Source organism: Synchiropus splendidus, chromosome 12 (genome assembly GCF_027744825.2).
Source record: "Synchiropus splendidus isolate RoL2022-P1 chromosome 12, RoL_Sspl_1.0, whole genome shotgun sequence".
NCBI lineage: Eukaryota > Metazoa > Chordata > Actinopteri > Syngnathiformes > Callionymidae > Synchiropus > Synchiropus splendidus.
Genome location: NC_071345.1, coordinates 12,241,616 through 12,254,424, shown reverse-complemented (window position 1 = coordinate 12,254,424; position 12,809 = coordinate 12,241,616). Strand labels below are relative to the sequence as shown.

Sequence of the window (12,809 nt, the reverse complement as noted above, 5' to 3'; positions counted from 1 at the left end):
ACTTTGTCACAGCCAAACTGCACAGAAGCGCACATTCAGAGCTGGACACACACCGGGCACCTCTTCACTTCTGGAGAGACGTCACTCACTCGGCAACCCCTCCCACATGCAGCGGCCACACACATAGAGGAACAGCGCACCTGCAGCAGACACTCTACATTCACTCCTACAAAAGCCTATTTTAAGGCTTGGAACGCACTATTTCTTTTTTGTAATGGGAAAAATCGATTCACATTTAGAACAAATCGCTTCTCGAACGGCTGTCTGGAACGGATTGTGGTCGAGAACCGAGGTTCCACTGTAAAGAGCTGCTCACCCCATAGGCCTGAATCACTGTGAAGTCACCAGGATCCTTGACTTCGAAGGGAACTATCCAGCTCATTGTTTTCTTTTTATAACACAGCAAGAGCATAGCAGAAAGATGCTAAACCTCATATTATGCTAAGCACCTTGGTTCCAAGTTGCATGACACATCGCCATGTCATGCCATGCCATTTCGCTAAAATGACCACAGGAAAATGGAAATCAAATGGAACATACACATTTAATAAATATTTTCAATACGCCGTTTAAAGTGTTCCACTTCCGTTTTTATCGATTTTCATTCGACGAGCGAAACAAACCATCGGAAATATTCAAGGCCCTTAAATATTACTTGCGAAGTAGAGTTACGGTAAGTCATTCTCAAATAAACAAGTCAATCCTACGTTAATCCACTTCGGTGGATTAGTTTCCTCATTTAAAGTTTTTCCTTTTAACATGGTTGGTTTATTTTCGTGTCGCGATACCCCAGGGCAGCGTTTTAGCCCCGCCTAGTGGCTTGGCATAGCAAAACCTCACAAATGTCATTAGCTTCCATGTTCAACTCAAAGAGAATTGCCACCGATATATTTCTATATTTACCCCTCCCATAAATATGTCATGATAAATAGCAAAATATCATTTTTGCACCCGAAAGAGCTCCTACCCAAAAGGAAGTGAAACCTCTTAAATTGACATTTCGGAATCGAAATCAGTCAAACTTTATTTCCTGATGTGACAAAGCTTATGAAAAATGTAGCAATGATTTTAATACATGCATCACATTGAGCTGAGGCTGAGCGAAAAGAGGAAAATGGTGCAGCTAAGCTGCAAATTAGAAGCAGAGAACAGGTGTGAAATATTCATGAGAATAAACATTTCAGTCATTGCTTTAGAGCAGAAGAGGAATTCCAAGATGAATTCTGTGTGTGCTCACCTTGTGTGAGTGGGTTTGGACGACATCACAGAACGCAGTGATGCTGGAGGTCAACACCCAACACACCTGCAGCGTGTGTGTTGGCTCTGACCCTGTTTCGGATTTCAGTCGCCTTCACGCTCACCATGAAGCAACGGACAGCCAGGTATCATGCAATAACCCAAATAAAACAGGTTCAGATTGCAAGACACAAAAAGTTATTCTCCAGATGTTTTGCCATGAACTGTGATGATAACAATATGCTTTATTCTGTATATATCCAAATAAACCCAATAAAACAGATTAAAAACAAAGGCTTCAGTAAAAGCGACAAAACAGATTTATATCAAGACATAAACAACAAAAGTCGAGTGTGCATTAAGAACAGTAACATAAAATACACAGTGCAGAAGGTACAGTAGTGCAACATGAATCTGAAAAGATACATTTGAAATTGTGTCTCAAAAGTGCAGGCTAAGTTTGGAAAAATCATAAAAAGAGGCAGCTGAAGAATTTTGACAGAACATTTCATCACGCTAACAAATTGTGCATACTCTTGTCAAATAAATAAAAGTTGTGATTCACAAAGAAAAAGCTCAAACACCAGCGTTAAACTGTTCTTATGTGCTGTAGATGAAGGCAGCAAAACATTGAGAAGATAATTCAGTAGATGTCTGCGTATATTATAGAAGTGTGAGAGGAATTTGAAGTATTTCTCTCAAAGGCATTTTAAGTTTGGTGGTCCTTGTATATTGTAATAACTCCACTGCGATCCTATCCATTTCTAATCTGTTTAGGATTAGGATTGTTTCTTACAGCCTCCACAACCTCACAAGGACGAAGTCTGCACCATATATTCCATTAGCAACTTTTGGAAAGCAGCTACATCCAGAAAAAAACATCTTATGCCAATAAGAAACCATTTAATTCTCAGCAGATATCTTTGCTAAACAGTTTACCACACTTTTTTTCCGTTTGGTGAGAAAATGCAACTTCACCTTCACCTTTCTTTTGCATCTCTTCATACTTTCTTAGACGTTTAAGGATTCATTTTTGACAGTTATATTCCCTGCGTGTAGGACAGCTTTTCCAACCCTCAGACTGAAAGTATTGTGACCCCGAGGCTCACATTTAAGTCGCTAATGGAATTCTTACAGATTTGTCAAACCATATGCATTTCAAGCTCTCACCACCCACAAACAAGGATCTACTACGGCACCACATCAGCCACAGGTCACCTTTTTTCTGACATCACGATCACAACAGAAGGGATTAGATCAGTGACCATACCACGCCATTTGCAACAACCAGTTCATGTGCTTTACACTTGTACTTACTCCATCAATATAGCAAAACATGTTCAAGAACATTTTCATTTTAAAATACCCTGTTTGTGCACAACTGTATTCAGAGCTTTCTATTCATTTATTTATGTTGCACATCCTTCAGATTTCTGACCTCATATTGGGGTCTCAAGGATGTAACATAGTCACACATTGGGCAGCTAAAAACAGCTGCTACAAATGCTGAAAAATAATATTATCAGATTCGAATGGAAGGGTGTTAGAGAGCCAGTCAGTGCCTCGTAGCTTGCCCCACCGCACTGGCACAAGACTCACAATTGAAGACCAAGGGTGAGTTTTATAACTAACAAGTCGGAAAGAAAACGACGGCGCACCAACATGCAGTATGTAAATAGTTGGCTTTTCTGACCAGTGCTACATGAGTGTTGGCATTAGAGTCGTTGTCTTTCAAGCTTGAATAATTCAATTTTCCATCTAGGAAAAGCCCTTGTTGTGCTAGGGGAAAAGCACCGCAGCGGCACCTCACTTTCCCCAAAGACAGCGAAGCAAATCAGGCAGGCAGAAAAAAAAAACAAAACAGCAAGTCCCTGTGTTTTTGGGTCAACCTAACGGGATCCAAAACCGGCTTTTGGAGCTTGACCTCAATACATAAAACCCAGAATCCTCCCACCTTTGTACACTGGGGGTCTTAACTTTTTGTTGATCCTCTTAAGTGCGCGACCTCCTTGGAGCGTGAAGCGGCGATGTCAACAAATATTAAGTTCTGCTAATTCTGTTAACTTTAGCCAGATTACAGCAGAGTGACTGCTGGTGGCAGGAAAGGAGAAGAAACTACTGTATGTTGTTTAGCTGTTAGCACCTGGAGCTGGAATCCAGTGACAGATGTGACCACTTTCAAGAGTGGAAACACAAGCAGTCTGGGATTTTAAGGGGGAGGTTGAGTCCTGTGACGATAAATAGTTAATCTGCTCCAAGAAACAAGAGGTTTGAGATGATCTTACTGTCTTAGATGCTTTGTAAACATCTGATCAAGTCTACCCATATCTATAACTGTGTTGTCATGACACTCAGGACACCATCTGTGCGCTTTCATTGGGGGACATGGGTACTGAGTCCCGTTGCTTCCCCAGGTCCACCGAGTCTGCCTCAGGTCCGGGAGGCGGATCCGCACGGCGAGCGAATCCTTGTGCGATCTCATCGAAGGTCCTTCCTTTGGTCTCAGGTACTCGCAGGTAAGTGAAGATGAAGAAGTAGATGAGGAGGACCACGAAGATGATGAAGACATAGGGACCACAAAGTTCCTGAGAAGCAGAACCGAGTTTAATCCCAACATCAAATGTATGTTCCAAGAATAAACGTGAAGGTCTTTAAATACCGCCAGCTTGGGGAACGAAAGGCCCACAATGAAGTTGGCGCTCCAGTTACAGAATCCGGACACGGCCATGGCTGCAGGCCGAGGACCTTGGGAGAAGAGCTCCGCCACGATGAACCAGGGGATCGGGCCTGGTCCCATTTCAAAACTGGCCACGAAACCAAACACAGCGACGATGGCCAGGTAGCTCAACGAGGGGTTGGACTTCTGCTCAGACAGAGAAACAGTTGGTGTCAACTACACCAGTATTTTTTTAACCATAGGTCCGGGGCCCATGTTTAGGCCGCAAGACGCTCAGTTATCATACATTAGCCACGTATGGTGGAAGTTGTGTGTCACTGAATCGATTTGACAGCTGCAAATCTGTGACAGTTAACAACAATGGCGATGTTCTTGAAAAGAAAAAATGAAAAGTAAGTGATGTCTCCCCCCCCAACAGTAAAAACTGTTCATGAAAGCACCAGTTGAAGCAGTTTTAAAATTCATAAGAACAATTTATGATGATACTTTCATTTACACTTTCATTTATTATATTTATTTTATTCAGAATTGTATTCAGTTTTTCGAATTTTCTCAAATGTTCTTTTCTTTTTTTCTTTAGTAAATTATATCGATATGACTTGCACCTGGCTCTGCTGCTGGAAGGACCTTTTGATGACAGATAAATATCTTTGCGATGATCACATGGTTTCATGTCATTTCACAAGGTTTTGGTTTGTTTACATGTAAGTAGATGAAATATGGTTATTGATCACAAATGAAAGCAAATGTAATGAATCAGTTCTTTTACTTGTATGGGCCCCGGGCCCATTTGTTCGGGTAAAGGTGGGCCCTGAGATCCAAAAGGACCCCTGACATACACAACCGCAGACTCATAAATAACAAGCTATAGAGATGAAGCCCCAAACTGTCAGTCATTCACTGAGACTCTGTGGGTTCAACCTCCTTCAAAACGTTGTTATGGAAGCCAAGGTCATGATGTAAGAATGTCCACATCACAGCATGTAAAGGGTCAGAGGTCCTGACCCCTTGACCTTCTGTGTGATATGAAAGAAAGCGCAGCTCATTGGTCCAGACCTTCTACTTCCTGCTGTGGTGCACATGAGCTCATTGTTGGCAGTTGCTCATCCACGTTGAGCCACCCTTTGGATATCACTCAGCCTCCCGCCATCTTGTCTCTTACCGAGACCCACAGTGACTGTTTTTCCCGTCACTTTTGACTGAAGTGATTAAGCCATCTAAAAATGGCCGTCCTCCTCACTAACACAGGAACTCACCACGAGAGCCAGGGAGATGGCCATGATCAGAGCACAGACAGCCATTCCTGCCAGACCAATGAGGTGCAGCGTCCGTCTCCCCGCCCTCTCCACCAAAAACAGCTGAAAACATGAATTAATACTGTAAGTCAGATGAACGAGAAAGAAGGTTATTTGCGAGCTTCAACTTACAGACACAATAGTGAACACAGTGTTGACCACTCCGGCACCAATAGTGGCATAGATGGGATTCGGAATATTGGCAGAATCAAATATGCCTGTGGAGTAGTAGAAGACCTGCAGGAGGGGAAGAGATAAACAAATTACTCCCTGCTCCTCCTGAGCTTCCTTCAGAACAATAATAATAATAATAATAATAATAAAGTGGAGACAATTTCAGGGGCAAAGATAAATAATCTTTAAAATACTATTATTAGCAAGCAAAAACATCCACATCTGGAATCATGGAAATGAACTCATATTTGATGTAAATAAAGCATTGTTTTTCTTCACTCGATAGATGTCACTGAACGCAGCACTGTAAACTATTTTCTGAAACTACCCTTATATTATTTATGCTCATTTCTTACATTTAAAATAAAACACTTACTGCTTTAAACACAAAAATGAAAAAAAAAATCTCTCATATGAACATATGGCGAGGATGAACTGAATGCAAAGGCATTTTTCATTTGGGCCTGGCAAAAAGAAGAATTAGCTCTTTTATTCTACTGTAATCTGCTTCTATTTTTATTCACATTCCAGCGTGCTCCATCTGAGGCCATCGGAAAGAACCATTTTCATTCTGGCTCCTTTCCTAAAGAGTCATAAAGAGCGCTGTGCTCATAAACTCAGCCCTTCACTTGATACAACAAGTGCAGAGCACGTCCTCAGCTGCCCAGTGACTCAGGGTATCAGACGGGGACGTAGAAGCTTCCTGCTGCTGGCGCTGCTGTGATTGTCAGACCAGGTTTTCAAATCACTTAAACATGTAGTCAGCTGGTTATGTGACCTTATTAACACACGTTGACTAAATGTCACCGTGCCCCGCTCCACCCACTCCCCCTCAGAGGCTTAAATCATTCCAGTCAGTCAAACATGTCCTGCAGCTGTGAAGCCCCCCCTCACTCACGTGTGAGTTCGGGTGAATGACGCGTCATCATCGTGCGACGTCTACTCACAGCGTTGATGCCGGAGAGTTGCTGGGAGAGCTGCAGCTGGATGGCAATGAGGATCGGTTGACGGTAGTTTGAAGAACGAAACAGATCCAGAGTGTTGACTTTCCTCTCCATGGACATCTTCAGGGCCTCCTCCTTCATCTCCCGAATGTCATCGCTGACGTCTTCAACACCACGCAGGCGAACAAGAGCTGCAGAAGATGCAGATGTTGGTGATGTCAACAGCTCTTAATGTGAAATACAAGGTAAATTATCAAGGTGACCTGACAACACCATTTTCACATTTGGTGGTTTTAATGAAGGCATCACTCTCGAGCTATTATGGTGAACCAAAATTGCTGATAATTCTGTTTGATCAGATTTCAATACAAATGAAAATATTTGTTTGGATTCATTTAAGTGCCTTCATTTTTGAGGGGCCATTCTGTCCACACTAGTTGAGTTCACTTTGTGACTATTCATGGAAATTTTTGTCAAATGCAAAAAGCTTTAAAACACAGCGGCATATCATTTTCATCTGTGAGCTCTTCAGGGAACCAGCATGTGTCTCCTCCATGGAGTTTTGTGCTGACGCTTGTGAAGCAAATGAAGAATACTCACATGAATTTAGGAAAAGCCTATGTCCGGGCACATATCATCCTGAAACAATACTGTATCATTGTGTACTGCAACTACATGCAACCTGTATTACATTCTGTTGTTATATGTTCATTTTCATGTATTATTAATATTAATAATTTTTTAATGTTATTATTATCATTAGTATTATTATCATAGTAGTCATTATTTAACAGTTTAGTTTTTCTTTTTCATACTTTTTATTGATAAATTATTATGTTTATGATCTTCTATACTACGACTTACTCTTACAATACTACTGGTTATACTATTTTATTCTTATCATACGGTATAATTTTACGATGAATAAAAATGAAATATAGCATTTTTTTCAATCTTAAGACATTTCCGTGTCCTGGTACGCAAACTCATATTTGTACTCATATATTTTTGGAACGGAATAGCAAAGTGGTTCAGTCAGAACGCGACATTTAAGAGAAGGGAAATGTAATGTACATGGAGAGACACAGTTCAACAGCCGATCAGAAATCCATTGATTTTCCATCTGTTTTGCTGGATGTGTCACCTGGCTGATGGCACCATGCTGTAGCCTGAGCAGTGACTCTTAAACCTGGCATACATTCCCAAAGCCACTGGAGAATAGTAACCTCTCTCAACACAGATTCTTATAAGCTACTGAAGAAAACTGCCAACAGCCAAAGAACAGCCTCAGAAGTTGCACTGCGGCGGCAGCACGGCGCCACCTGTCACAACATTTTGTGCTGCTTGAGACCTAATGACATCTTAATGACACGAAATACAGACTCAGCCTTCTGAGGTGCAGCGCTCTTTCATGTCCCGAAAGCACTCACTGTCCCAAATAACTTTTTAAGCGTGGCAATCTGGATGTGTCGTCGGTGTGTCATGTGGCACAGTTACACGAGCAGAGCTGCTGTTATGAATATAAAATGAAGGTTTTAATACATCCAAAGTGGCGTTCATGAGTCACCCTCGGGTGCTCGCCATCCTGTTGTTTTTCAGAGGCTTTCTTTCGAAACATGATCGTCCAACATTGACTGGAATATTACCGGACAGGTCAAAATGTTGTGGCTGGTGGGTGAATAACCTAGACCTTTATGGGGTAAAGTGACTGCGTAAAGCAGATAAAAACTGAAAACAAGTTCAGGAAACTACACAAAAAAAACCACCTCCAATACAAGCCATATTTGACTTATTCACTTTCGGCATGATACTTATGATCGGCAGAAAAAATACCACTGTTTACCACGAAAGATACACAGATTTGACCCATAATACATTATACATTTATTTAAAACATGTTCAGTTTTCCAGTCACTATGACAATATTGGTTTAAATCTTTCTCCACTTTACATCACAGCTGCGCTTTTAAAGGCTTCCTTGTTGGTGATGTTTTACAGGGTGACCAGGTTAAGCTTCACAGACCCCTAAACCAGCAAATAAATAATATTAAATTGATATTAGTTAAGTCTTATTAGATCCCTACATGCTGGTCTGTCAACAACGGAGAACTCCTCGGCTTGTTTTAGGCCCTCTCTTTTTTATAAAACGCGTATTTGTTACAATGAAAATATGCAACACTTCACAACGCCAACTAACAAGCAGGAATCCCATAATATAATCATGTATTGTACTGTTTAGTTCTTCTCCCTTCCCTACATTCATTGTCATGAGAATGTGTGAAAGTGCGTCAGCACTGACCTGCAGTGGCTTCCTCCTCCTTGTTGAGGTTGATGAGCAGGTGTCGGGGACTCTCGGTGCAGAAGGGCAGCAGGATGACCTGCACTACGGCAGGGAGAGCGGTCAGACCTAAAAGCAGCGGCCACAGCTCTGCAGAACCCAACAGCCTTCCCAGACCAAAGATCTGAAACGTGAACATAGCACAAATTCATCACGTCTTTCTCTTCAGCTACCAGTATATTTGACCATAGTGCAGCAGTTACCTGAGCCACCAGGATGCCAATAACCACGCCCAGCTGGTGAAGGGTTCCAAAAGCTCCTCTGAGGACAGTAGGGGAGATCTCTCCTACGTACATGGGGACCAAACCGGTGCACTGGCCACAAAATACTCCAATGACAAACCGGCCACAAATGATCATCTCAAACGATGAACTTAGTTTTGAGAGTCCCATCAATGTTCCTCCCACCACAGCCAGGATGTTGGACAGCATGATGGACTTCCGTCTGTCGGTCAGATCAGAGGAAAATGAATTCAAGTTCCAGATAAGGAAGAGACAGTCTCTTTATCACACATACTGAGGAATATTGGCAACTTTTGGAGAAAAGGATCGAGTAAGATTTCAATACGAGCAGTTAAGAAACTTAACTTGCACTTGGAAAAACATAATAACAGGAGACGAATGTGTGACATTTTTAAAATAATCATAAATGTTGCAACAATACAAAATATCATGTCATAATGGTACAATGTCAGAGTACAAATGAAATTAACAAAATATAGATTTCAAAAAGGAAAAGTAATTAATATTAAATATAATATTACATTATGAATACTTATGTGACATTGGTGCAAATACGAAATTGAAAATCTGTAATTAATTGTACATTTATTAATACATATCGGAAAAATGAAGTGTGATCAATGCACAAAAATATCCGAAATATTCCAGAGGAAAATGCAATTAAAATACTAGCCATTGGATTTAATAATTTCCGTATTTAAAAATAAATAAATAACAGTTAAGTTTTCTTTTTCTTTTTTATTTACACACAACTTCAGTGTGCACAACAGATTCCTTCACCTGCCAAACGCGTTGACCAAACTGGACACGCTGATGGATCCCAACATGCCGCCCACACTGAAGATGGCCACCGACAGGCTCCATATAAAAGTGTTCATGTTCGGGGAGAAAGGTTCTCCGTACCTCTCCAGGGAAACATTATGGAAGAAGGCGCGCAGTTCCTGTCAAAGGCAAAGACAGTTTTATGTCCTTCTTTCTTGCTCATGCAACATTTATTCTTTCAGAATGAATTATAAAGAATGCCATTTTAAACAGCAGTAAACATATGAAATGGAACAAAGGATTTAGGTCAACATAACTATAACAGACAGCAGGTGTTTGGGTCCCTGCTTGAATAACAATGTTAGGGCTGCTACTCTTCTGACACGTCCCACACTGCCATGCAGAAGTGAAGAGATTCCGGAGAGATAAGATATGGTGATAGGAAGATCCTCTCAGTAGATTAGGATACTGAATAACACCTGAATACTACTGTGAAGAATTCTTCTCGACTCCATTGGATCCTTAAAAACTAAAGGGCAACTTGAAATTTGAAGAAGAAAAATAATTTATGGAGTTTCAATAAATACCACCAAAATAAAAATTAAATCTATTTATTGTGCCGTCTCCGGAACATTGACGCGTTTTGTGCGCAACGGCGACCCCGTGTGGTTGAAGATATAACTGCTGATATTCATGTCAATTTTTTTCTTCTTCTTTTTTCATATGATCATAACTATAAGTGATAAAATAGATATGGACTGACTTCACGCTTTGTGTATTTGAACCTACTGCTGAACCAGCACTCACCGCCTCCGGAGCATTGATGACACCAGTGTTGTAACCGAACTGCAGTGAGCCGATGACAGCGGTGAAGACACAGAAGAGGAGGTAAAGGGTCACGCCCTGCTTCGGCTAGAAGAAAAAAAAAAGAGTCGATCAGAGAGGAGGATTGCTTGGGTTTTAATTATTCTCTCAGTCGGAGATGCTGACATGGTCTGTTCTGTTCCCCACAAAGCTCTTGTTGTCCAAACCAACACTGATAATTACAAACAATGAGCCTTTCTGCACCCGTGTCCTCATTTCTGCTCACACCACCGGGACAGAAGTGCACACACAAGCTCATGATTTGCCACTTCCGCGGGTTGTTTTGCTCCTGTTACGCTGCAAAATTCACTTAAATGTGACATCACCTGACTGTGATCTGCCTTTGCCGGTGTAACACTGAATTATGTTTCCAGCATTATTTGTCTCACATGAGTAAAGTAGAGAAGGGAAGTCGTCTTTCAAAAACACATTTAAGAAGTAGGTCCACCATTACTACTCCAATAACTTCTCCCTCATTGCTATTCAAAACCACTCATCCATAACCAAAATCAATACAGATCAGACCAGTCAGTTTCGTCCTTGACTCCCATTCATTCCTCCTTCCATTATCACTCCAGTTTATGATCCATTAACTCATATATTTCTGGGTCTTTGCCTGCATTTATCAGGTCCTCATGAGGTCAGCGAGAAAATATGAAACTCAATTAGTGTAACTCTTTATACATCTGTTCCCTAATTCATTCTCTTGAGAACTCATTCAACAACAAAGTAAAGTATTTAATGAGGGGAAAAAAAGGGAGTCAAATTTGGTCAGAAGAATGGCCAGCCATTAGTCAGTCTCTGATCTCATAAAATATTTATTAAGCAAGAAAGAAAACACTCACAGTAAGATCAAGAGTATGTGTAAGAAAGACAGCATATATCTATAACATAACATGTCTCTTTGCTGGAGGACTATCAGTCAGTTACCACAGATAACACTGATGTTTGCCTCCTGAGACTCACAGTACTTTCTTAAGCCTGATGTCACTGCACGTCCTGGATCTGCTAATAACAAAGTGGTGTTTTGGTGGAGAGCACACTGCTTATCACAAATAACCATGACTCCCAGCGTGAAACCAGGAAACGACTAAAATGCAGTTCCGCTGAAACCGAACGTAGACCAGGGTGAAAGAGGCAAAAAAGCAAGATGGCGGACTCGATAGAGTTATCATTCAGGATGTGATGTGTGTGAGGCATGTGCACAACTATAATATCAGCCAAACATATGGAGTCACTGTCAGCTGGTTTCCAGGCGCCTCATGCAAGGATGCAGAGACATGTCGACAAGAAGAGTGATAGATGAGCACTCGGGCTCCACAGGAAATGAGTGCCAAGATGGATAAAGAAATGAGAAGAGCAAATGAAAGCGCTGTTGGAAAATGATTGGATGATGGACGGAGGAATTTTAGCACTGCTCTCATTCAAATAAACCGGTAAAGGCTAAGTCGCAGCATCACCTTATGGCCTGGAGGTGGAACTGTCCTACACTGCTGCAGTAGTAACACCATCTTGGGTTGCCTCTAGCTCTCATCACCAAAGAAAAATTGCAGTACTTGTATTTGCTTATCACTCTTTACTTCTTGGGGAAACAATGTTGCATAAAAACATTAATCAGTAAAGGCATTTGCTCAGGCTGGATTAGGTCTCATTGTTTCCATGTCAAGCTAGTTAAGCTTTTCAGCCTGCATCCTGCTGAGACGTCGTCCATGCTGTTGTCCATCCAAGCCATTTATGTTCGAGGCCTGTACACTGCATTAAGAGTTCAATTTTTTTTTTTTGTATAAAAAATTGTACAAAAATATGTTTAACTTGCTACTGGCACACTAACTGAACTGAGTGACATTAGATACTGTAACTAGTGTCGGATGGCGTTCAGATCGATCAAAGACGAATGATTACATTTAATAATGACTACATACCAGTTAAGATTATTACTGTTACTACTACTACTACTACTACTATTATTGTTTCCACTGTATCATTATTATTATTATTACTGCTACTACTAAAACAGAACTATTATTGTTGTTGCATTGTAATTATTATTATTACTCCTAGTAGTAGTATTGATGTTGTGGCAATTGTAGTTATTATTATTATTATTGTTGTTGTCTTTATATTTAATTCAACAAACTTAATCGACTCAAATGTTGCTCAACAGGTAGAGTGTGGTGTAACTGTACTAGTCATCTTCATTAGTAACGGAATATTCCATAAGGTGAAGCACCACTGAATACAAAGATTAGGATCAGTGTAAATAAGTCTTCAAGCACA

At 40.8% G+C, this 12,809-nt stretch overlaps 1 protein-coding gene across 6 annotated transcripts in view; it reads right to left on the bottom strand.

Moving 5' to 3' along the window:
* Positions 1–1,023: 1,023 nt before the first annotated feature.
* slc2a3b (solute carrier family 2 member 3b) overlaps positions 1,024–12,809 on the bottom strand; it is a 72,715-nt gene continuing 60,929 nt past the window's right edge. For all 6 annotated transcript variants that reach the window (XM_053881295.1, XM_053881292.1, XM_053881293.1 and 3 more), the window contains 9 exons: positions 10,476–10,580; positions 9,687–9,847; positions 8,868–9,108; positions 8,626–8,788; positions 6,330–6,517; positions 5,341–5,445; positions 5,170–5,271; positions 3,896–4,099; positions 1,024–3,821 (listed from right to left, as the gene is read on the bottom strand). In XM_053881295.1, coding sequence (XP_053737270.1) covers positions 3,588–3,821; positions 3,896–4,099; positions 5,170–5,271; positions 5,341–5,445; positions 6,330–6,517; positions 8,626–8,788; positions 8,868–9,108; positions 9,687–9,784 — 1,335 coding nt within the window. In that variant the 5' untranslated portion in view covers positions 9,785–9,847; positions 10,476–10,580 and the 3' untranslated portion in view covers positions 1,024–3,587. The remainder of the gene's footprint in view (positions 3,822–3,895; positions 4,100–5,169; positions 5,272–5,340; positions 5,446–6,329; positions 6,518–8,625; positions 8,789–8,867; positions 9,109–9,686; positions 9,848–10,475; positions 10,581–12,809) is intronic.